The sequence below is a fragment of the Prinia subflava genome, chromosome 5 (assembly GCF_021018805.1).
Source record: "Prinia subflava isolate CZ2003 ecotype Zambia chromosome 5, Cam_Psub_1.2, whole genome shotgun sequence".
Taxonomy (NCBI): Eukaryota; Metazoa; Chordata; class Aves; order Passeriformes; family Cisticolidae; genus Prinia; species Prinia subflava.
Window position 1 is genome coordinate 4,611,902 of NC_086251.1, and position 20,713 is coordinate 4,632,614.

The 20,713-nt window shown below is 50.7% G+C and overlaps 1 protein-coding gene across 4 annotated transcripts; it reads left to right on the forward strand.

Moving 5' to 3' along the window:
- The first annotated feature begins 25 nt into the window (after positions 1 to 25).
- RAB3IL1 (RAB3A interacting protein like 1) lies at positions 26 to 20,655 on the forward strand. Of its 4 annotated transcripts, XR_010080440.1 has the most exons (12): positions 1,472 to 1,725; positions 4,011 to 4,245; positions 4,425 to 4,520; positions 5,944 to 6,021; positions 6,597 to 6,812; positions 8,474 to 8,602; positions 8,690 to 8,802; positions 10,400 to 10,499; positions 11,078 to 11,144; positions 11,474 to 17,802; positions 18,431 to 18,625; positions 19,325 to 20,655. XR_010080440.1 is itself a non-coding variant. In XM_063397649.1 (11 exons), the coding sequence occupies exons 3-11, from the start codon at positions 4,072 to 4,074 to the stop codon at positions 11,554 to 11,556; spliced, it is 1,056 nt and encodes a 351-aa protein (XP_063253719.1). In that variant the 5' UTR covers positions 1,447 to 1,465; positions 3,672 to 3,753; positions 4,011 to 4,071; the 3' UTR covers positions 11,557 to 13,345. The 4 variants fall into 4 exon arrangements, 3 of the variants coding, with proteins under 3 accessions (XP_063253716.1, XP_063253718.1, XP_063253719.1); XM_063397649.1 differs by lacking the exons at positions 1,472 to 1,725; positions 18,431 to 18,625; positions 19,325 to 20,655 and adding exons at positions 1,447 to 1,465; positions 3,672 to 3,753 and having other exon boundaries at positions 11,474 to 13,345; XM_063397646.1 differs by lacking the exons at positions 1,472 to 1,725; positions 18,431 to 18,625; positions 19,325 to 20,655 and adding an exon at positions 26 to 340 and having other exon boundaries at positions 11,474 to 13,346.
- Positions 20,656 to 20,713: the final 58 nt, after the last annotated feature.

Here is a 20,713-nt window from a genome sequence, read left to right on the forward strand (position 1 = left end):
AGCCAGAGACACAAACATCCCGGACACTCCGTTCCCAGACTTCGGATCATGGGCTTGGCCCATGCTGTCCCCGTGGATCCCAGCCATGAGGCACAGCAGGACTGGAGGTGACACGGACACCCAGGAGATGCTGGAACAGAGAACTGCTGCCTGTGTGGTATCCACAGCAAAATCCTGCAATGGACACAAGCATTGCCATGTCTGACTCTCCTGCCTCTGGCGTGGGGTCTGTCCCAGAGGCAGAGGATGGACAAGCTGAGAGCAGGGAGGGAGCTGTTGCTGTGTGTGAAGGCTCTGAAGGCAGACGGCTGCCTGGAGGGAAGCCTAGGGCAATGGCAAGGTAGGATGTGATGGGAAATGTCCTCTCCAAGGGCAGGAGGAGTTTTTGGTTCAAAATTCCAATGCTGTCAATCCACAGGTGGCAATGGGATCTGCTGTGGGACAGGGGTGACAGCAGGAGTGGTTTGCTGTTGGGTTCCGAGCCCAGTGCTGCCCTTGAAGTATAAAAACCCTGGACAATCAGCAGCCTTTTCCCCCCAGCCAGACTTCCCCCATCCTTCCATCTTCCCGCATTTACATCCCAGGTTTTCTCTCTGTGTTGGCTTTATGTGGCACCGTTTTGGTAGTGGGAGGCTGCAGGGAAGCAGAGATCCACCTGCAGCCCATGTAGGAGCCCACGCTGGAACAGAGGCACGCCCGAAAGAGGCTGTGACCCCACCGGGGGAACTGGCAGGACATGTGGAGAGAGGAGCGCACGCTGGAGCTGCCTGTTCCCGAAGGACTGACCCTGTGGAAGGGATCCACGCTGGGGCAGGGCATGAAGAACCTCCCTGGAGAAGGAGGATTGCTCCCGTGGCGCCTCCACGCTGGAGCAGGGGCGGAGTGTGAGGCATCCTCCTCCCTAGGAAGAAGGCGCAGCAGAGGCAGCAGCCCCCATTCCCCATCCCGCTGTCGGGAAGGAGGCGGAGGGAGCCAGGAGCGATTCCGAGCCGGGGACGAACAGCGGAGCGGAGGGGCGGTACTTGGACGTTTCCCTTTCCCTCCTCGCTGCCCCGCATTGAGTTTCTGGGTGCCAGAGCCCGCCGGTTCCAGCCGCAGCCCGTTCTGCAGTGACCCTCGGGCCCCGGCGCCGCTCAGGGCGCAGCCGCGCCCGCATCACGTGGGCGGCGGGGCCGCGGCTGCTCGGGATCCGCTCGGGATCCGCTCCGGCTCCTCCGGGCACGGATCCGCCGGCGGCACCTCTTCTGATCCCTCCGGACACGGCTCCTGCCCCGGCTCCTCCGGCCACGGCTTCTCCGGCGGCGTCTCCGCTTCTCGCTGCGGCGTCTCCTGCGGACACAGCTCCCGCTTCTCCCCCGGGCACGGCTCCCGCTCCCGGTGCGGCTGCCCCGGCCATGGGGGTGGCGGCGGGCGCGCCTCCGCCGTGAGCAGCATCGCAGCGGCGGGACCCAGCGATGTTGCGGGGGTAGGTGCGGGTCTGGACGGGGAAGGAGTGGCGTCCGTGTGCCGGGGCTCTGTGTCTCGGTAGAATTCTGGAATGGTTTGTGTTGGAAGGGCTCTTAAAGTTCATCTTCTCCTGCCACGGGCAGGGACACCTTCCGCTAGATCGGGTCGCTCCAAGCCTTGTCCAACGTGGCGTAGACACTTCCAGGGATGGGGCAGATACGGCTTCTCTGGGAAATCCATTCCATCACCCTCACGGGGAAGAAGTTGCGTGGAAGCCAAGTAAGGAGATGGAATAAGGAGGCAGCAGCATCCCCAGACACGGGACTTGGCGTTTCATTGCTGGGGCAAAAACAAGAAACACCAATGTGTGTTCTGTTATAATACAGTAACATAAAAATGTGATAAATCACTGCCAGATGTGTTGCCAAATACTTGAGGGATGATGCTGAGCACACATGGGATGATGAGCCACTCTGGACTGCTGGTGGTGCAGGTCAAGCATCCATCCCGGTGGGGATGGAAAAGTCAGGACCTGCTCCCAAACCTGCGGGTGAGAGTTTAACCTGGAGAGAGCCAGAGGCTGCTTGCACGGGAAACAACCCCGTCGGATCAGCGCTGCAGGAAACATGTGGGGCCCGCTGGAAAAAGTGCAGATCCTGCACATTTTTTTGCTTTTTCTACGGAAACCAACTGTAGAAGGTTGTGGGGTGTTGGGGATTTTTTTTTTTCTGTGTCAGTGCATGACACTTAGGATATGATCCATTTTTCCTGGAAAGACAGCTAGCTACCAAAGGCAGCAAGAGAGGGAGTGTTTGTGGTGGTCCTTTGGTCTGTGGGGTTGCATTCCAAAGCCTCACCTGGACACTGAGCAGCATCCAGCATAGCCAAGGCTTCCATAGGAATTCTGTTTGCACGGTGTGGAGAAAGAATGAGCTATTCCATCATAGATGATTTTCCAGGATATGTTTTTTGCATTACAGAGTGTGGGTGGGACTGTTTAATTCCTCCATGTCCTCCAGTTTTCTTCCGTAGTGTGTGGAAATACGCTGAAATATCTGTCTCCCAAGGCAACTTCCAGCTGAGGATTAGAGAGTCATAAAGAAATAACATCATTTTTTTCTTCCTGTGGGTTAGATTAAGTGTATTTGTATCAGTAGAATGGTGAAATGTCCCTTTTCCTTGCTGCTTCTTTTATTTATTATTTTTATCCTCTGTGCTCTGGTTTCCTTGCTCCTTTCTAGTGTGATTTCTTCCCAATTTTCAGAGAGTTCTCCACGTGTGCTTTTCCACGTGTTTTCCTGTAATACCTGAGCTGATTTAGCTGGGAGCTGCTGCTGTGTTCCCTCTTTGGAAGGTGGCTGTGGACAGCTGTTGGTCTTGGACAGCTTAGGGGGCTCAGAAAGGGAAAAATTAGAGTGGGAAAGGTGATAGGACACTGGGACGGAGGAGATAAACCCAGCCTGTGTGGAGTCAGAGGAAGGAGCATGGCTTGGCTGGAATGCAGGAGAGGAAAACACCAAGATGGGGCAAAGGGAAGGGAAAAAGTGAACCTGAGCAAAAAGAGGTAATGGCTTTCTGCAGGAGGAGGTGGTGGGCGAGGAGCAGTGTCCAGGAGAGTGGGAGGAGGTGCACAAAGAGAAGGTCACCAGAGCTCAGGCAGGGCCTGTGAGCCAGAGATAAGCAGCAGCAGGTTAATCTGCAGGACAGAGAACTTCCATGTGGGGAGACTTGCACATGCTGCCCCTGCCTTCAAATGTAGGGAGCTTCCATGGGGAGAGCGCAGTGAAGAAGAGGAGAAATGCAAACACCGCAGTGACAGCAGTGCCCTGCATGCAGGCACTCAAATGATGTTTTCCATTACTAAAACTTCTCCAGCATCTCTGTTAATTTGGGAATTGATGGAGCCCTACTGAGCACTGGGGTGCAGTGTCCTAGGTGACTCTTCTGGTTTCTTCTTTCTAGGACATCTCTGCTTGCTGGCCAGTGAAACTAAAAAATAGGGCTTTGACCCAGCTTGGGTAAAATACACTGGTTTAGACAACTCTGTGGAGGATTTCAGTGGGAAATAGGTGAGAAAATAGGTTAAAATCAGTTAAAATAGATTTTTTTTCCTTCTAAAGCAGGTAAGGGGGTAGAGGAAGGCTGGATTGGGCAGCAGAGGGGATTGGGGTCTTTATAATGGAAATGGGAAGGCTGTATTCATTTTTTTTTTTTTACTACTTCAGTAGGGAAGTCTGCCCTTAGGTCTACTGGGTGTATCCTGGAATCCTAAAAATCCATCTGCAGGGTGTTTCTCTTGGACAGCAGGTGAGAATGGCATCCCTGGAGTAGCTGTCCTTAGTTCTCCTGCCTTATCCTGAGTTACTAAGGGCAGTCTGCCAAAAGGATAAAGCACTTCCATAGGGATCCAGGGCAAAGGAACAGGTGCAGCTGTTGCTGCCCAAATTCTTCCCCATCACCCTCCCAGCCTCATTCCCTGTGCCTGGGGCTGGATGTGTTGTGAGTGTTGGAGGAAGTCTCTGGTTCACCCTCACGCTCATTTTCCCTGTGCTGTCACCCCACAGCCAGGTCAGTTTTGAGGAAGACAGCCAGAATCCACCTGCTGTGGGACACTGGAAGCCCCTGATGCCATCCAAAGGTGACAAGGAGGAGGCAGAGAGTGGATGCCAGGATGCTGGAGGTGTGCATGAACCCCAGTCCACGGAGCAGCTCAACATGTCCCGGCTGCGCAGCTCCTCGGTGGAGATCCGGGAGAAGGGCTCTGAGTTCCTCAGAGATGAGCTGCACAAAGCACAGAAGGTGAGCCCCAGGGGTTTGGGAACTCCTCGGGAAGGTGGCACAGGTTGGAGCAGGGGGGGCTTTCCTAGAGGTGGTGACAGGGAATCCTGGGACAGGGATGAGGTGCTGGGGTGGGGAGGTAGGACTGTGATTGACAGGCTGGGGCAGGGTATTCCTATCCCTCTCCATTTCCTCTACAGGAGCTGAAGCTCAAGGACAAAGAATGTGAGAGATTGTCAAAAGTCAGGGAACAGCTGGAGCAGGAACTTGAGGAGTTAACAGCCAGCCTGTTTGAGGTACCACCCTCTTCCTTTTCCCATAATTTTTTAAGCTAAGCTTACATCCAGCTCCTTTAAGACAAGCTTTCCCTGGACCTCTAGCCATCTCCTCCTGCAATTTCCTCCTCTCCCCTGCTGTTCTTTCCCACTTGGAGAAGCAGAGCTGGCCAGTGTTGCAGGTGGAGCTTTTACCTGGATTTCTTTGCCTTTCTAGCAGCTGTGGCATGGCATAAAGAGCACAGTAGTCATGATTCAAAAATGTGGGAATGCCTGGAGCCAGAGCCAAGCACAGCTCCCTGTCCCTCTGCCTGCTCTGTAGTCTGGGCAGCTGCTAATAGAGGTGTGTAATAGAGATGATTATCTGGCTCATCCCAGCCTCTTGCTGGGAGTGGGACCATCCTGGATGTTCTCATCCACTCCACTTCAGTGAGTGTCCAGAAGGCCTGTTGGTCGCTGGCTTGCGTTTGTTTGGGTGTTTTTCTGTTGCAATGTGATTCTTGCCAAGCTGTATCCTGGCAAAATACCATTCACCAGCAGCTCTAATGTCTGGATCTGTCTGGATAATGAGGAAAGCCAGAGCCCATCTGTGCCTTTGAAACACAGGGCTGTGACAGCCAAGGGAGCACCCCCCCTCTGAAATTTTTGGCTTCCTGAGCACAGGGTGATCTTGGAGATGATGCAGCCAAGGGCTGTCCCCTTCCTTTCTTTGGTGGCCTTGGCCAGATGCTGCTTCCAGATTTCAGGGAGGCCCCAGCTGGGCTTCACCCCGCTCCCCTCTTCCTGTAGGAGAAGCTTCTAAGCCACTTTCCACATTTGGTCCCCACCTGAGCTCCAGGTCCTGCTGTGTCCCAGCCCTGCCTGGGGCAGTGGGGACCAGCTGCTCTGAAAGGGAAGTGGGAGCAAAGTGCAGTAACAAGGCAGGCAGGAGCAGTGCCCTCACCAAGACGTGGAGACAGCGAGTCTGGGTCAGGATCAGAGCCACAGGCAGCAGTCAGGGTCAGGAATCAGTGCAGGGATCACCCAGAAAGGCTGCAGGGACTGCAGGAACCAGGCTGAGGTGAGGTGGAGTCACAGTGGTGTTGGAAGAGGTGCAGGCATGGCTGTGGTGTGGAACAGGTGGGTTCTAATGTTAAAGCAATTCCCAAGGACAAGGAAAGGCAGGTCCCTGCTTCTGGCATTCTTCTCAGCAGCCCTTATCAATGAGAGATGACCTTGGCTACCTAAACTCCTTAACTTGGCCAGCTACACTCCTGGAAAGGGCATGCACTCCAGGCTCTGGCACTGGGAGCTTTCTCTGGGAAATTCAGAAGAACAAACCCCTGGATGTGGCAGGGATGTCTGTCCCCTTGCCTGGAACACGTGATGTGGCAGATCTGTGACCTGCCTTGATGGCTGTGTGAGCTGGGGTGCAGCAGGTGCATTGAAACTCTCTCTGGTGCAGGAAGCCCACAAGATGGTGAGAGAAGCCAACACCAAACAGGCTGCGGCAGAGAAGCAGCTCAGGGAGGCCCGGGGCAAGGTGAGTGAGTGACTTGATCTTTGGGGTTGCTGTGGTGGCATCTCTGCCCAGTCTGGCCACAGGGCTGTTTGTTGGCTGAGCAGAGCGAGGTGCAGCTTCATCTCTCTGAGGTGCTCTGGTCCCTTTCCAGCAGACACTGGAGAGAGAGGGAAAAGGCCTCAGAGACATCCTTGCAGTCTGCTGCTGATTCACCTCTCATTTGGGAAATGGATCCGCAGAGGAATAATGAGTTTAATTGTCACTGCTCTGGTATGGAAGGATAGAGCAGGGACCCGGGCAGTTGGAATTTCCTGACACGCCTGCACCACAGGCCTGCTCAAATGGCTCCATCTTGAGGAGAGAGAAATTCCTTCGGAGTTACTGGTTCTGAAAAGAGCCTGGGGCAAAAGGGGTGGATTCCCAAACAGCTGCTGTTGAAAATTCTGAATGAATTTTAAATTCTGAATGGCACCGGGAGGATGGGAAGAGGCTTCGTGCTGGGCTTGTAGCTGCTTCCCCGTGGTTCCAGTGTTCGCTGGGGTGCAGCAAACAGGAGCCCAGCAGGTGCTGAGGGTGACTCTTGCTGGTGTCCCCAGATTGACATGCTGCAGGCGGAGGTGACAGCCCTGAAGACGCTGGTGATCACATCCACACCGTCCTCCCCCAACCGGGAGCTGCACCCTCAGCTGCAGAGCCCGTGCAAAGCCGGCTTCAGGAAGGGCCACGGGCGGAACAAGAGCACCAGCAGCGCCGTGGTGTCAGCTGCCAGCCAGAGCGCGGCTCCAGAGCCCGTCAGCCGCGAGTGCAGAGAGGTGGGTCAGGGACTGCCGCTGCTCTGGGCTGCCCACAGAGCTCTGTGGTCTCACTGAGCAGCTGTTTGTGCCCTGTTCCTTAAATTTTTGCTGAGGCAGGCGCTGGAGGGTTTCCTTTGTGGGGATTTCCTCTTTGTCGGGACAGGAAGCAGCTGAGGGATCGCTGAGGGGCAGATCCAGAGGGTGCCAATGCCAGCGGATATTGAGAGCTGCTGAGCAGAAGCCAGTTCCGCTAGCCAGATGTGGACACAGCTGTCCTGGGAGGCAAATAGGAAGCACTTGGTCAGGAAAAATGAAGCTGAAGAAGATTGTGGTGGGGGAATGTGTCTCACTAGTGATTTTTTGGGAACTGCAGCCTGTGTCATGAAGAATTGTTGAGGGAGCACAAAGGCTTGTTTAAGATTTGGATCTGTTATTTCTTCATGGAGGCAACTTCCACAGGGTGCAGATCTCCTGGGGTTTCAAATTTCAGGGCTCAGCCTCCAGAGTGCACAATGTTCTGTATCAAGGATGGGATGGTTTTTTGTCCCTCAGAATCCTTATGTGAGAGGTGATAAAAGAGAACCTGGCATTCAGAGAGTTGGTGCTCTATGGGAAAGATCTTAAACTGAGCCTGAAAATGGTGCCCTTTTTGCACCTGAAGCTGAAGTCCGAAGATGTGGCTTGTGGCCCTGTGGTGCCTTGAGGGACGATGCTCAGTTCCTGCAGGGGAGAACTTGAGCCTTTCTCATGTTTTTTACCTCCCTCTTTGCCTGTCTCTCTAAACCTCTTCCTTCACTGTCTGTCTCTCCCTCTGCCCTCCAAGTCTGGTTTCCCTGCTCTCCTCTCCCTGCTCCTTTGCATCCTCCCTGGGAAGGCTATCCACATCACCTATGAGCCAGGCTGGCAGGCCTTGGGAGCAGATGCTTCCTCCTCCTCCTCCTCACGGCAGGTAACCAACCTCTGGGAAGGGATGGGACCCACCTGCCTCTCACGCTTCCAGCCTTTCAGTTCCAGCTTCCTTTTATCCTAATCTCCATTTTTTTCTTTCATTTTGTTTTTCTCCATTTATTTTTCCATCTTGTGGCTCTGAAGCTGTTGCTGGTTCCAGGTGAGCAGTCTCCATGGCACTGAGGGGATGTGATGAAATCTGGACTTTTCCAGCTACATTCACTCATGTTCTTTGTGTTGCTCAGCTTAGTTTTATTTTTTCCTTTCAGAAGCTTTTGTTGGGCTTGCAGGAGCTGCTCTGTCAGTCATGTTGGTGCTTTGCCCAGTGGTCCCTCTGGGATTTAAGTGCCAGATCCCACAGAGTCTCCTATTGATCCTCAGCTGCTCCCATCATTCCTGCCATGGGTTGAGCGTGCACTTCATCTATTCAGTGGTTGTGTGGTGGCTTTCCTGCAGCCACGGGAAGGAGGAAAAGCCACCTGGAAGAAAATGGGGTAGAGAAGTGGCACACACAGCCCCGGGGTGGCTGTGTCACTTTGACACAGAACTGCTGCTGGGTGGGACATGAGAGATCCTTGGAGCCAGGCAGCTTCCCTCAGATAGTTCCATGATGTCTGAGCCTCTCCAGATGCCAGAGCAGATCTTTCATGGGTTTCCTGCATAGTAACAGGTACCTTCTTGCTTACATGTTATTCCTCCCTCTTCCCCCTCCTCTTGGACATTCACTGCAGGTCGACTCCATTTTATTTGCCGAGTTCCAGGCCTGGAAGGAATCTCCAACTTTGGACAAATCCTGCTCCTTCCTGGACAGAATTTACCGAGAAGATGTAGGACCTTGTCTGGACTTCCCCAAGCAGGAGGTGAGTGCTGGAGAAGCAGGAGCAGCTGGCAGCTCTGCAGTGTTACCTTGCTGGAATTCATTCCCTGTCTCCCTTGTTTTGCTGCAGCTGTCGGAGCTGGTGCGAGTTGCTGTGGAGCAGAACACCCTCACTATCGAGCCAGTGGCCTCCCAGACTGTCCCTGTGGGGAAGGTGGCAGCAGAAGAGTGTGGTGGCCCCAAGTAAGGACTGTGTCTCTGCCTTGTCCCCTCCTTTCTGCTGGTTTGTCCCCTGTCATGGAGTGCTGTGACAGGCAGCTTTGGGGCCACCTCACACTAGCAGGAGTGATATTCCAAACAAAGAGGAAGGGATTTTGTTCAGATATTAAATTTAAGTCCTTTCTTACCTTCCAAGGTGTCCCTGTGACAGAAGGGACGTGCAGGTTTCCTACCACTCTCCTGCAAATTATTCTTCAAACAACCCATCCTGAGTTTATTCTTACCAATTTCCTTTTGATTTTTTTAAATTTTTTTGTCTTCACAGTGGCTTCTGGTCACAAATCATAACACAAGTGAAATATTTATTGTTCAGCCAGTGATCAAAGGTCTCTGGAGCATTAACAAGTCACTAACTCAACACCATGTGGCAGCTTCGAGGCTTTTGCTGAGCTGACCTAACTCTCTAACCCTGTTTAAGTTCCACCCAGGCAGGATGGGAAGGGACTCACTTGCAATAAAAGACCCAGAAGGAATTTGTTCCCTTTTTCCCAGATGCAAAACACTGATTTTTATGGCAGTTTTAGTTTGGTTGTGATAGCTGTGGTTTTACACCAAATGGTACCAATCAAGCAAGGGTCACTCTTTTCCAGGATGTTGCAATGCTCAAATATGTGGCTCCTTACAGGTATCTTGTTTACAAAGGTTTTGGCCATCCTGCACCTCCTGGGAATTTAATCTCCTCAAGTTGTGTTAATATCTGGTCAATGATTACTTCTCCTTGCATCAGGGCACTTGGAACACGTGCTTCCACTCTTGGCTAATGTTTGCCTTGAGAGCAGTGGAAAATAAGCTCAGGAGCTCTCTGAAACATCTGCTCCCCTCTGCTGTCACCTCCTGTGGCTCCCCAGAGAAGCTTTTTTGCAGTTTGGGGGTGATGTTCCTCTTCCTACCAAATCCCTGAGGAATGTGATGATAGCTGTGCACTAGAAAATTCTGCTTTATTGCTTACAGTGGTGATGGGATAATCTGCTTTGCAAATAGCAGGAGAAAAGGGAAGAAAATAAAGGAATGCTGCACTCCTTGCTGGGATGGTTTGGAAAAGGTTCTTTTCCCCCTCTAAATCTCAAATTTGGGAAGCCAAGCTCCTTTCCTGTCTGCCCAAGGAAGGGTTGGCTTGTTTTGAGATCTTGGTATGTGCAAATCCTGCTCAAATGCTGAATTTACCTGTTGTGAGGCCAGCTTTGGTGCCCAGCCAGCGTTTTTACATCTCACCCAGGAAAGCTGATACACCTGAGCCTGCCCTGGAATGTGGGGGACATGTGCAGAGACCAGGGGACATGGGCTGTGCTCTGCTCCAGCCTCACCTCTTTAATATTTCCTGTGGTTTCCTTTGGGTCTGTGTGTCAGGGAAAAGGTGCTTTCACTTAAAGTCTCCTAAACTTGCTATTTATGGAATATTTCCAGGAGCAAAAAATATCATCCAAGGGATTTTTTTTCCTCCTTCACGCTGCCTGACCCAGGAGTGGCTTCTGATCTCTCACTTCCATCTCTCCAGGTGGCTGAATTGCTGGATCTGTGCTGTGCCACTGCATTGCTGAAGTGCTTTTCCCTTTCCCTGCAGGAAATGTGCTCTGAGTGGCCTCCCCAGGACCTGCAAGCACCGGATCATGCTGGGGGATTCTGGGAGTTACTACTACATTTCCCCTTCCTGCAGGGCCAGGGTGAGTCTTTCACCTCCCCAGGGTGCCTCGACCTTCCAAAATCATTCCATGCCCTGCAGTGGACGAGTTCCTGAGGGTCAGCCCTGGAAATGAGGACAAACTGTGGGATTTGAGGTCGTTCCTGAGGTTGAGGTGGCTCTTAGTTGATGATTATCAGGGAGCAGATGCAGCTCTTCTGCTTTCAGATAACCTTCAGTGTGTTCACTTCCCATGATTTCATCCAGTACAGAGCTTTGATTGTTCTGTTTTATTGTTATTATTTAATTCCCCTTTATAAAACACAGTAATTTTCTGCTCTTTAGAGGCTGTTGCTGTTCCAGTCAGATCTGTGCCTGGCTGTGGAACAAACTGTCCTTTCTGTGGAGGGGAGGGAGAATGTGGATCATTTATTAATGTTGCTGTTGAGGCTCTTGTTCAGTGGAGGATTTTAGAAGTTAATTCTTTCCTGAGCTGCAATTTTGAAGAGCTGATCCCACAAAAAGTTGTTTTTTGTGCATGGGTTTGACTCATTTTTTTACTTGCACCAAAGTAATGTCTCAAATCTTTGTTCCTTTTCTTTCCCCCCCTCTGTCGCTCAGATCACAGCAGTGTGCAACTTCTTCACCTACATCCGCTATATCCAGCAAGGCCTGGTGAGGCAGGATGGTAAGAGCTGGCTCCAGTGGGATGCTTTCTCTGGAGGCAACTGGGAGGAATTGGGAGGAGCTCTTTGGAGTGACAGGAGTGGGGCCAGCAGATAAATGACAAAAGAAAGCATGAGGGGAGGAGTGGAGCATCTCTGCCTTGCTTAGCAGCTTCCTGGGAGCTTTGTTCTGGGGTGGAGCTGCTAAGGGGTAACCTGATGGGCCTGTCCTGCTTTCCTCCCCTTTAGGAATGCTGGGAGCACAGCAGAGCAGGAGCTGGTGGCCAGCTGTGCCCTCCTTGCTGATTTTTTGGTGTTTTTTTCCTCCTCTCTGTCCCGTTGTGCTTTGCAGTGGAGCTGATGTACTGGGAGGTCATGCGGCTCCGGAGGGAGATGTCTCTGGCCAAACTTGGATTTTATCCCAGCGAGATGTAAGCACAGCCCTGAGCCTGGAAGGAAACTGCTCCTGGAGGAAGGGCTTGGAGTGCAGTGCCTGTCTTGCTCCCTCCCACCTTCCCTCTGCCTGGAGCAAGGAGCAAGAGGCACAAGTTCCACCTTCAGCTGTCCCACTCCTCCAAGTGTGACTGGAATGCAGCTGCCACGCTGCCCCTGGAGCTGGGCTGGCCCTGGCTGCTCCAGGATGGCCATCCATGGACTCTGGAGTCTCCTATATGCAGTGTATATCCATTTTTTTAAACTTTTTGTTTTTATATGCAGCCTGCTTTGGCATAACCCAAGGCCAGGCCTGTGCAGGGTGGGAATTCTGGACCTTCCTTGTGAGCCAGCCTGTCAGGACAGATGCTGGCTGTCTGTTCCACTTCTTTATTTGGGATGGAGGGTGCTGTCCCCGAGGTCCTGCTGACCACAGCAGCCCTGAAAATGCCAGCAGAGCACAATAATCTTGAACAGTTTGTTTCCAAGTACTTCCTTGTTCCTTTTCAAGGAGCCTGCGAGAGAAGCTTGTTGCCAGCAGAGTCACAAAGAGGGATTTGTTCCTGTTTTTAGCTGGATGTTTGGCACTGGGTTACGCAGGCTGGGGAATGGCTGGAGCTGTGCACCTGGGGCCTCCAGCAGAAGAAAGGGAGAAGGGAAATTCTCTAACTCCCAGCTGGCTGCAGGGTTCTTTCCCCCTGGACTAGGGAATCTGCTGCAGTTGTCAGAGGCAGATGCAGGACTCAGTGACAGTCCCTGGTGTGTCCCCCATGATGCCCCTAAACACAAACCTCACCCACAAACAATCCTTGGAGCTGTTCCTGCTCTTGAGGGAGCTTTGGGCAGTCCTGTTCCCACTCTTCAGGAAGAACCCATGTTCCCAGGTTGGTTCTTTGTGTCTCCAGGAGGAGCATGCCCAGGCTGGGCAGTGCCAAAGCCCAGCAATTCCTTCCCAGTGTTACATCAGACCTGGAGGTGCCTGTCCACTGGGAATCACAGCTTTTCCTGGGCTGCCATTCCCTGGGGAGGGAATCTCAGACCTCTTTGTGTGCACATGAGGGATGTGGCTGAGGTTCCTGCCTGGCCAAAATGTGCTGGGAGGGGGGATGTCACTGGAGCTGTAGGAATGCACAGGCCTGACACATCCTGAACTCAGACCCAGGTTTATTAAAGCCATGACAGTATTTTGTAGCTAATTTAGACTTTTTTTCAGTGACTCTGGAATCAGCTCAGCCATCACCCACCCTGGGGTTTTCACTTCTGACAGGGTTGTCACCCTGTCCCTCTGCCACCCTCGGCAAGATGGTGCCCATCCTCAGCTCCAGAATTCCATCCTCTCCTGAAGGATGTTACAGTAGGAACTCGATTTCACTTCCACTGAGCTGCTGGATTTTGTCTAGGGGAGAGAGAAATAACACAGCTTTAGATTCTCCAGCTGTGGATTCCAGGTCAGGTGAATTCCACCCCTGGAATTTCTCCTGGCATCTCTTCCCCCTGTCCTTTTGATCTCTCCATGTCTTCCTGTGCCGTGAGCTGCTACACTGCACAAACGTTGCAGCACTGGGCATGAGACGATCTCTGTGGGTAAGGAGATCCTTTGGTTTGTGGGATATTTTTTCCCCCTCGGTGTCACGTTGAAAAGCACTTTGAGATGGAAGGAACTGGAGCAATGCCTTGTCTTGCATTTGGAATGAAGCAGAGAGAACAATTTGTGAAGGAAAATGAAGTCACTCCGTTAGCCGCGGGATGGTTGCACCCTGCTCTTTCATAAAGGAAAATAAACATTTGCTATTAACCTCTACAAGCCTGGTTGGAGCTGCTGGAGGATTTGGGATGCAAGAAAAAAGCCTACATCCAGGATGGGGTTTGGGATGCTTTTATTCATCAGAGCAGGTGCCTGTTCTTCCCGAGGGAAGCTGAGGCTTCTCCTGCTCGGTTGTGTCTCCTTTAATTTGCTGGCTTGAAGCACTGCACGGGTGCTGGGTAATTGGAGGATCTTCTTCCTTCCTCTTTCCTCATTAGTCTCCCCCTTCTCCTCTCAGCAGGCAGAGGTTTTGGGTCGCTCTGGTTTCACTAAAACCCCTTGCTCTCCTCCCTGCTCAGCTCTGCACATTAACATGGAAGATCTCCTCATCCCCTCTGGGAGATGACAGTGGGAGAGTTGTGTACAGAAAGGGATTTAATTTCGTTTTCTATTAAAAAGCCGCGCAAGAATCTGGTTGTGCAGCACAGTCAGGCAGCCACGAGAGGGCACAGGCAGCCCAGGCAGGGACTGTCCTCCCTCCCTCATTCCCTCCCTCTCTTCCCTGGGAGAATGGAGCATCCTCAGGTCCCACCCGCTTCTGACCCTCCCTGCAGCCTCTTGACCGGAAAACATTCCTTCCCTGTGCTGCTGGGAAAGGGAATTGGGCAGCTGGAGAGTGCAAAGGAAAGGAAGGATTTGGATTTCTGTAAGGGATGGCCAGCTGAGAGACTGGGCATGTTTCGCTGTGTCTGGATCTTTCAGTGTAATGTCAGCAGGGACTGCTGTCAGAAACTTCCCTGTGACATTGGTTCCTAAACTTGTAATGAATGAGAAGACATCATGTTCCCCATTCCCAACCTTTTCCACCAGAACTTTACTGCTGGTTTTCCCCTCATAAATAACCAGAGTTTGAGCAGAGTTTCTGGTCCTCTGGTACCTCCAGTACCTCCTGCAATCTTCTTGCATCTATTTGCTCCCACAAAGGGTCTGCCAGCCTATCCTGGGCCGAAATAAAGAGCTTCAAAGGGATGGGAGTTCCAAAATCTGCTTTAATAGATGTGTTTAACTTGCTTGATTTTGTTTTCATCCCTGTTTCCCTCGAGTTTGGGAGAGAAACGGGATATATGGATACTTGGATGATGGTGGAGGTTAGTGTTGTGCACAATTAGGTGCTTTTAAGCATTTGAAAACTAGTATTTGAGAAAGTGAGATTTAGACCAGAGAGATTTGGTTGCTCCTGGCAGTTCCCTTTGTCTGCTGGCTGTGTCCTTTCCCTGCCTGTGGAATTACTCCAGGTTTGCTCAGGGCTGTAAATCAGGCTGTCTTTGCACAGCTGGTCAGGCTGTCCCCACACACCCACAGAGACAGATGGTTCCTGTTGCCAGAAACCAACAAGTGAATGATTTTTTAGTTATTATTATTATTTGCTCCAGATGCAATCAAGGAAAAATGTTGAAAAAAGAGAAGATAAGCAGCTGGCTTCAGAAAAGTCAGGACTTTCCAAGCTTTCCTGACCTTCCTGTGGGATGAATCCACCAAAGCAGTGAGGATGCCTGCAGAACACTCAACACTGGGCTAGCTATGGGGAAATTCCAGTCATTTTGGACACTCAAGGAGCGTGGCCCTGCCAGGAAAAAGTCAGATGTCCTGGCACAGCTCTCAGTGTGCACGTGGCACTCAGGGCCGGGGCTGGCCAGCTCTGCCAAGGCAACCCGTTCTTAATAGGAGCAAATCCCTGTGGTGCCACCAGTGCTGGGAGCCAGGAGGTCAGGTTTGCTGTTTATCATGTCAATATTCCCATGTTTGTGCAAGGCTCGCTGGGCTGAGCTGCAAGGCTGACCTTAGCCAGGCTGAGAAGGCAGCTGGACTTTGTGCTGGTTTATATAACTTGAGAGAATGTTTCACCTCCTTTGGGAGTGGATTAGGAGCGAAAGGGAATGTAAGGAAAATGGGGCTCGGCCTAGTTGTGGGCTGGATGTGAGGGGGAAAAGGGAAAATGGCTTTGGAGTGGCCTTGAGATGAAGAAGGATGGATTTGGATGAGGTATTGGGAAGAAATCCTTCCCTGTAGGGCTGCTGAGGCCCTGGCACAGGGTGCCCAGAGAAGCTGTGGCTGTCCCTGCACCCCTGGAAGTGTTTCAGGCCAGGTTGGATGGGGCTTGGAGCAGCCTGGGATATAGTGCACGGTGTTCCTGCCCATGGCAGGGGTTTGGAATTAGATGAGCTTTGAAATCCCTTCCAACCCAAACCATTCTGGGATTCTGTGATAAATCTGAGCTGCCAGTGGTGTCCTGGCTTAGGAGATGAGATGGCACTGGCTGGAATGATGAAGCAGAGGGACAGCAGGGAAAGCTTAGGAAGGAAAAGGTGCTCCTTAGCTTTTGTTTGGCTTAATCTTGAAATGATTCCCATTGTAGGAGAAAACATCAGCTGCACAGGGAAAGCTGAGTCACTGGTACAAATCTGGGTCCTTAGAAGTGATTCCAGTGATGGAAAAGCCATTTGTGCAGGAGTCCCAAAACCAGCTCCCCATGGGACTGTGCCAGAGAGGGCAGCTGGGAGAAGGAAGCTGAAGGTGGAGGTGTTCCCCAGCAAGCTTTGCAGTGCAAACCCCAGCACTCAGTCCTGTGCTGCTCACAGAGCTTCCAGGGATGTCCATGTCGGCACACAGAATATCCTCAGCTTTTTACTCTGCTAATGCTTCCAGTTTCTGCTCCCTCGCTGGTTCTGGGGCTGCAGGCTGCCCTCTGGCAGATGTAGCCATGGGATTGGCTCAAGGACAGCTCCCTGCCCTTAATTCCCCTGGCTCACTGTGCTAATTCTGCTCTGGTAATCACCTTAGAGTCAATTTAAGGTGCTTCACGCCAATGGACACTTATGTGGGTCACAACTCAGTGACACCTTCGCTCTTTCTGCATCAGCACCTGCACAGAGGTGACTTGTCCCTTGCCTTTGGTGACCTTGCCCTTGGTCAGGCCACCAGTGCCACCTGGCAAAACCAGGAGAAAGGAGGGAAGCACCAGTCCAACCTTCCATCAAACTGAGGACAGTGATAAATAACATCTCAGGAGAGCTGGAGCAATGTCTGATGATGCCCATGGTGCTTTTGGGCAAGGGAAGTTTTGCAATCACGCCAAAATCCTGGCAGTTCTGGCACACATTAGTCCTTAATAGGAGAGGGAAACTGGGTTCCAAATCTGATTCATTTCACATTGGAATGGTGTTTTTGTGGAGAAGACCTCGTGGGCTGCGTTTGAGTAGTGCCTGAACTAACTGAGTTGGGAAAATCCAAACCCACATTTTTCTGTTGTCAGCAGTTGGACATCACTACTTTCTCCTCACTGTGCTGGTTTTAAAAGCCTGGATTTACACACTCAAAATACACAAATGACTTAAACCTTCTCTCTTACTGCAGCACCTGGGACTGATCCTTGTCCCAACACCACCGCATCCAGGAGAGCTTCTCTGAAACCATTTACTAAATATTCAAAAAGAGACCTTAAAAACAGTTTCTCTGTTTAGAGAGACATTGCAGAAAGGAAATTGCTTCTTAATCTCTGTCCTCTGTTTTGTGTTCGATTGATTTGTGCACCAAGGGGCAGAGCAGGCACAACATCTCTTTGCTTTTAATTACTTATTTATTTTATGCAGACAGAAACATTCCCAGGGAATGGTTTGGGCTGGAAGGGATCTGTAAAGATCATCCAGCTCTGGACTTGCCCAGAAGCTCCTGCTGCACCATTCAAGCCCAGACAGTGTGTTCCTGTGCAGTTGTTGATTTTCTGCAGGGATGTGGAAGGAGTCATGGTGCTGGAATGCTGCTGGAACACTGCGGCTTCACCATTCCTTGCCCTCTAGTGCTGTTGGATTCCGTTTCACTCGCATACCTTCACCAAATCAGGTGTTCAGTTTTAGCCCTCGGTGAGCTCCAGCGTGATGGGGAGACAAGAATGAGCAAGGCATGGAACTGGAACTGGCAGCAGCGCTTTGGGTTCTGTTCACACTTTATTTCCCCATCGCCAGGGTGATGTTGAAGCACAGGTTGTGCTGCTTTGTTCCATTTGGAATTGTGAGCGTGGTCTAAAGGTTTGTGGACTTGCAGAGGGTGATAATCTCAACTCTGAGTGATTTACCTGGAGATGCTGGACCAGGAACTGGCTGCAGCTGAGAAACCAACAGCATCTTCAGCTCAGAATCCAAACTTGCAGGTTTTATCAGGCATCTGTAAGCAATAAGGGAACAAAACACACAGAGAAAGTGCAATATGGCTCCTATATTTTATAAAAAAAACAACCACTGCTTAATGAAGGCCAGGCTAATTGAGGCCAATTAAATTAATCAGGCAAGTGAATCAGCCACACCCATTCAAGGAGGATGGGTGCAATCACAGGCAATTACTGTGATTAATCCTCTCATTGTCCTCCCCACAGCCAGCACCTGGCCAAGAAGTTGGGGAGTTACCTAACTGTGCTCAGGAGGTGCTGCAGGCGAAGGTGGTGCTTCCAGGTGAGGATCCTTCTTCCTGGCCTTTTCCCACTCCTTTGGCAAATTTCTGCTGAGCCTCCTTTGACCTGAGCAGCCTGGGCTTGACCTTCAAACCTCAGTGGTTGGCAGAAGGTAGAAAAGCTCTGGCAGAGGATAATTTAGAACAAACCATCATTCACCCCAGTGAAACTTGCATTTGTACCCTCCAGCCTCTGTGGGGGGTAGATAACACCTTTATTTTTATTTTATATTATTATTTATTTATATAATTTATACTTATTTTATTACATTTTACTCTCTGCTGTGGGACAGTGGTTCACCTCCTGTCTCACCCTGGAATTCTGGTTTATTCCTTTCATACTCTTTACAATATGGTTTCCAAATGGATAATAAGTGTGTGGTTGGAAGTGTGAATGGAATATTCACCTCCAACAATGCCCTGTTCTGTAGAATCCCCAGGACAGAGGGGTGGTGTAGGGAGGACTCAGTATGAAAGTGTTTCTATGTGATATTTGAGGAATTGAGGCTAATAATTCAATAAAACATATATGATAACATTATATAACCCAGCATGAACACTGGAAAAAAATTGAGGGTTTTTTAGAGGGTGAGTTTGCTGTTCTTTTTGTCATTTTTTGTTTTTTAACAGAGTTTTAAAAACCTGTTGCAAGAAGGAAGCTCCCAAATGTGGCTGCCCCATCCCGGGAAGCGTTCAAGGCCATCTTGGAGGGGATGAAAACTGCACATCTGAACACCATGAAGCTGTTTCTCCCCATCCTAATGCCACACACAAATTATATTGTGAAGAAGTTGCCTGAAACCTCTAGAACTGGGCCCCTGCAGAGTAAGTAAAACATGATTTTTTCAAAAACAATCTTGTTCATGGATGAAGCTATCGATTTGTAACAGTTAATTTTTGTGTAACAGTTAATTTTTGTTCCCCTGTGTTTGCATTAGGGGAACCTGTTTATTCTGGGGTTAAATGAAAGCCCTAAAAACAGGGTCATTTTCTGCTCTGAGTTCTGTGACACCTCATGACACCTGCCTTTGGGCAGGATGAGTTTGCCAATGGAGCAATTCCTGTGGACTCTGGCAAGCTGCAGTGTTGGTTTTAGGGGGCAGATAAGGATAATCTGGCCATCCCTTTGTTCCCTGACCGGGGACAGGCAGCCCATGAGTTTCCTTTGTCTGCCCCTCCACCTGATGGGACAGATTTCAATGGGGTCATTTGGCACAACCAGCTCTGCTAAAGGCTCTGGGCTGACCTCAAGACACTTTTGACCTAAAATCCACTGCTGGTGCCGACCCAGAACCCACAGGATGGAGCTGTGGGTTGGAAAAGCTGCTGCAAGGTGCTCACCACACCCCAGGATGGGCCATGAACAGGCACAAACTGGACTTGAAGAGAATTGTAAAATGCTTCTATGAAGTTTTCACAACTATTTTGTTCTCAGCTGCCTCCTCAGAAGTCTGGAGGCCGAGTTTGAGTGGCCAGGCAAATCTTCAACAGGAAAATCTCCTTTCCTTTGGTGTTTGTTCCTAGGATGAGGGGGAGCAGCAGCATTGATCCTGGGATGGTGAAGGCTAATAAAGAAATCCATCTGTGCTATTAAAGTCAATGGTATCAAAGTAATGCCACTAATTTTACCACATGAAGTGGAAAAAGGACTTTCCACACTCACTGGCTAGCAGCTCCTCCATAAAAAGCCCCAGGAAAACCAAGGGAAGCCATAATAAGCAAGTCTGATCCAGGTCCTTTTTTAGTTTGCTTCCACAGTGTTCTTGGCTTGGGATCTGATTTTGAACTGCTAAAAAAAAAAACAGTTACAAGGCTAAATCTGAAACTGGAGCTTGAATCACTCTTGATGTCAAATCCTACTCTGACTCTTTACAATTCTGAATTTGACCATGCTTTTGATCTCAGAGCAAAACCTGGGTGGTGACATTGCCACTCTAGAAATGTCCCAACTTGCTTCGTTGGCATCTCCATGCCACCTGCTTGTAGGTTTGCATGGCAGAAGGCACTCCAAGAGGGAACAAATTCCCTGAGCACCACTGACTCTGGAACAAAACACATAAAGCATTTGTATGGTCAACAAATAGTTATGATTTTATTGAGTCGTAGAATACATAAAGAAAAAAATGTTCTTTTTGAGTTACTGGATTTTTTTTTTTTTTAAGAATTAAAAAAAAACCCAGGAGCTGTCCTAAAAGGAATGTGGGTTTGCTGTTTTAACACTGGAATGTTAGGGCTTTGTTAGGAAGGCTTTCTTGGGAAAGCATCTACTAAAGAAAAGGATGTCTTTGCCCTAATGAAGACCTCAAATCCAGCCAGAGAGCTCAGCCCCTGCAGCAGGGAATGATGCACAGGGGTCCTGATGAGCCTCCCAAGCCCTAGTTCACTGAGCAGCTGGGATCTAGACTCCTCAAATCCATGCTTGGAGGGAAAACTCCAAGGAAAGTCCCCTAGTTCCTACTGTGCCTCTCCCTGGAAACTGGGGGCAGTGAGTCCCTGCTGCCAGAGCTGTGGGAGGGGGGCTCAGTGTGAGATCCAGCTCACTCCGAGGTGCCTGTGGATGTCACCAGTCCCTGCCACCCCCTCTGAGCCCCAGCTCTGCCCTGTCCTGCCCTGTGTCTCCAGCACAGCCCTCCAGGCAGATTCCAGCCATGCTGGGAGATCATGGGACACCTGATTCCAAATTCCTCCTCTTTTACCCCTCAGTATTTTTTCTCCCACTCTCATGCATCCCTTCCCAACTCCTGACCTTCCCAAACTTCTCCCATCTCTCATTCTCCTCCCAAAACACACCCAGAGCTTCTCTTTGCTGCAGTTTTTGCTTTTCTCTGGCATCCTCGATCATCCTGGTCCTCCAGCTCCTACTCCAGTCCCCCACAATGAGTGGGGAGAACAAATCCAGTTCTTCCCTGGCTG

Coding starts and splice junctions, on each gene's coding strand:
- RAB3IL1 (XM_063397646.1), top strand. CDS start 180: ATGGACACAAGCATTGCCATGTCTGACTCTCCTGCCTCTGGCGTGGGG. Junction 6,813..8,473: donor TCAGCCGCGAGTGCAGAGAG/GTGGGTCAGGGA, acceptor CATTCACTGCAG/GTCGACTCCATTTTATTTGC. Junction 11,145..11,473: donor AGGCCTGGTGAGGCAGGATG/GTAAGAGCTGGC, acceptor TGTGCTTTGCAG/TGGAGCTGATGTACTGGGAG.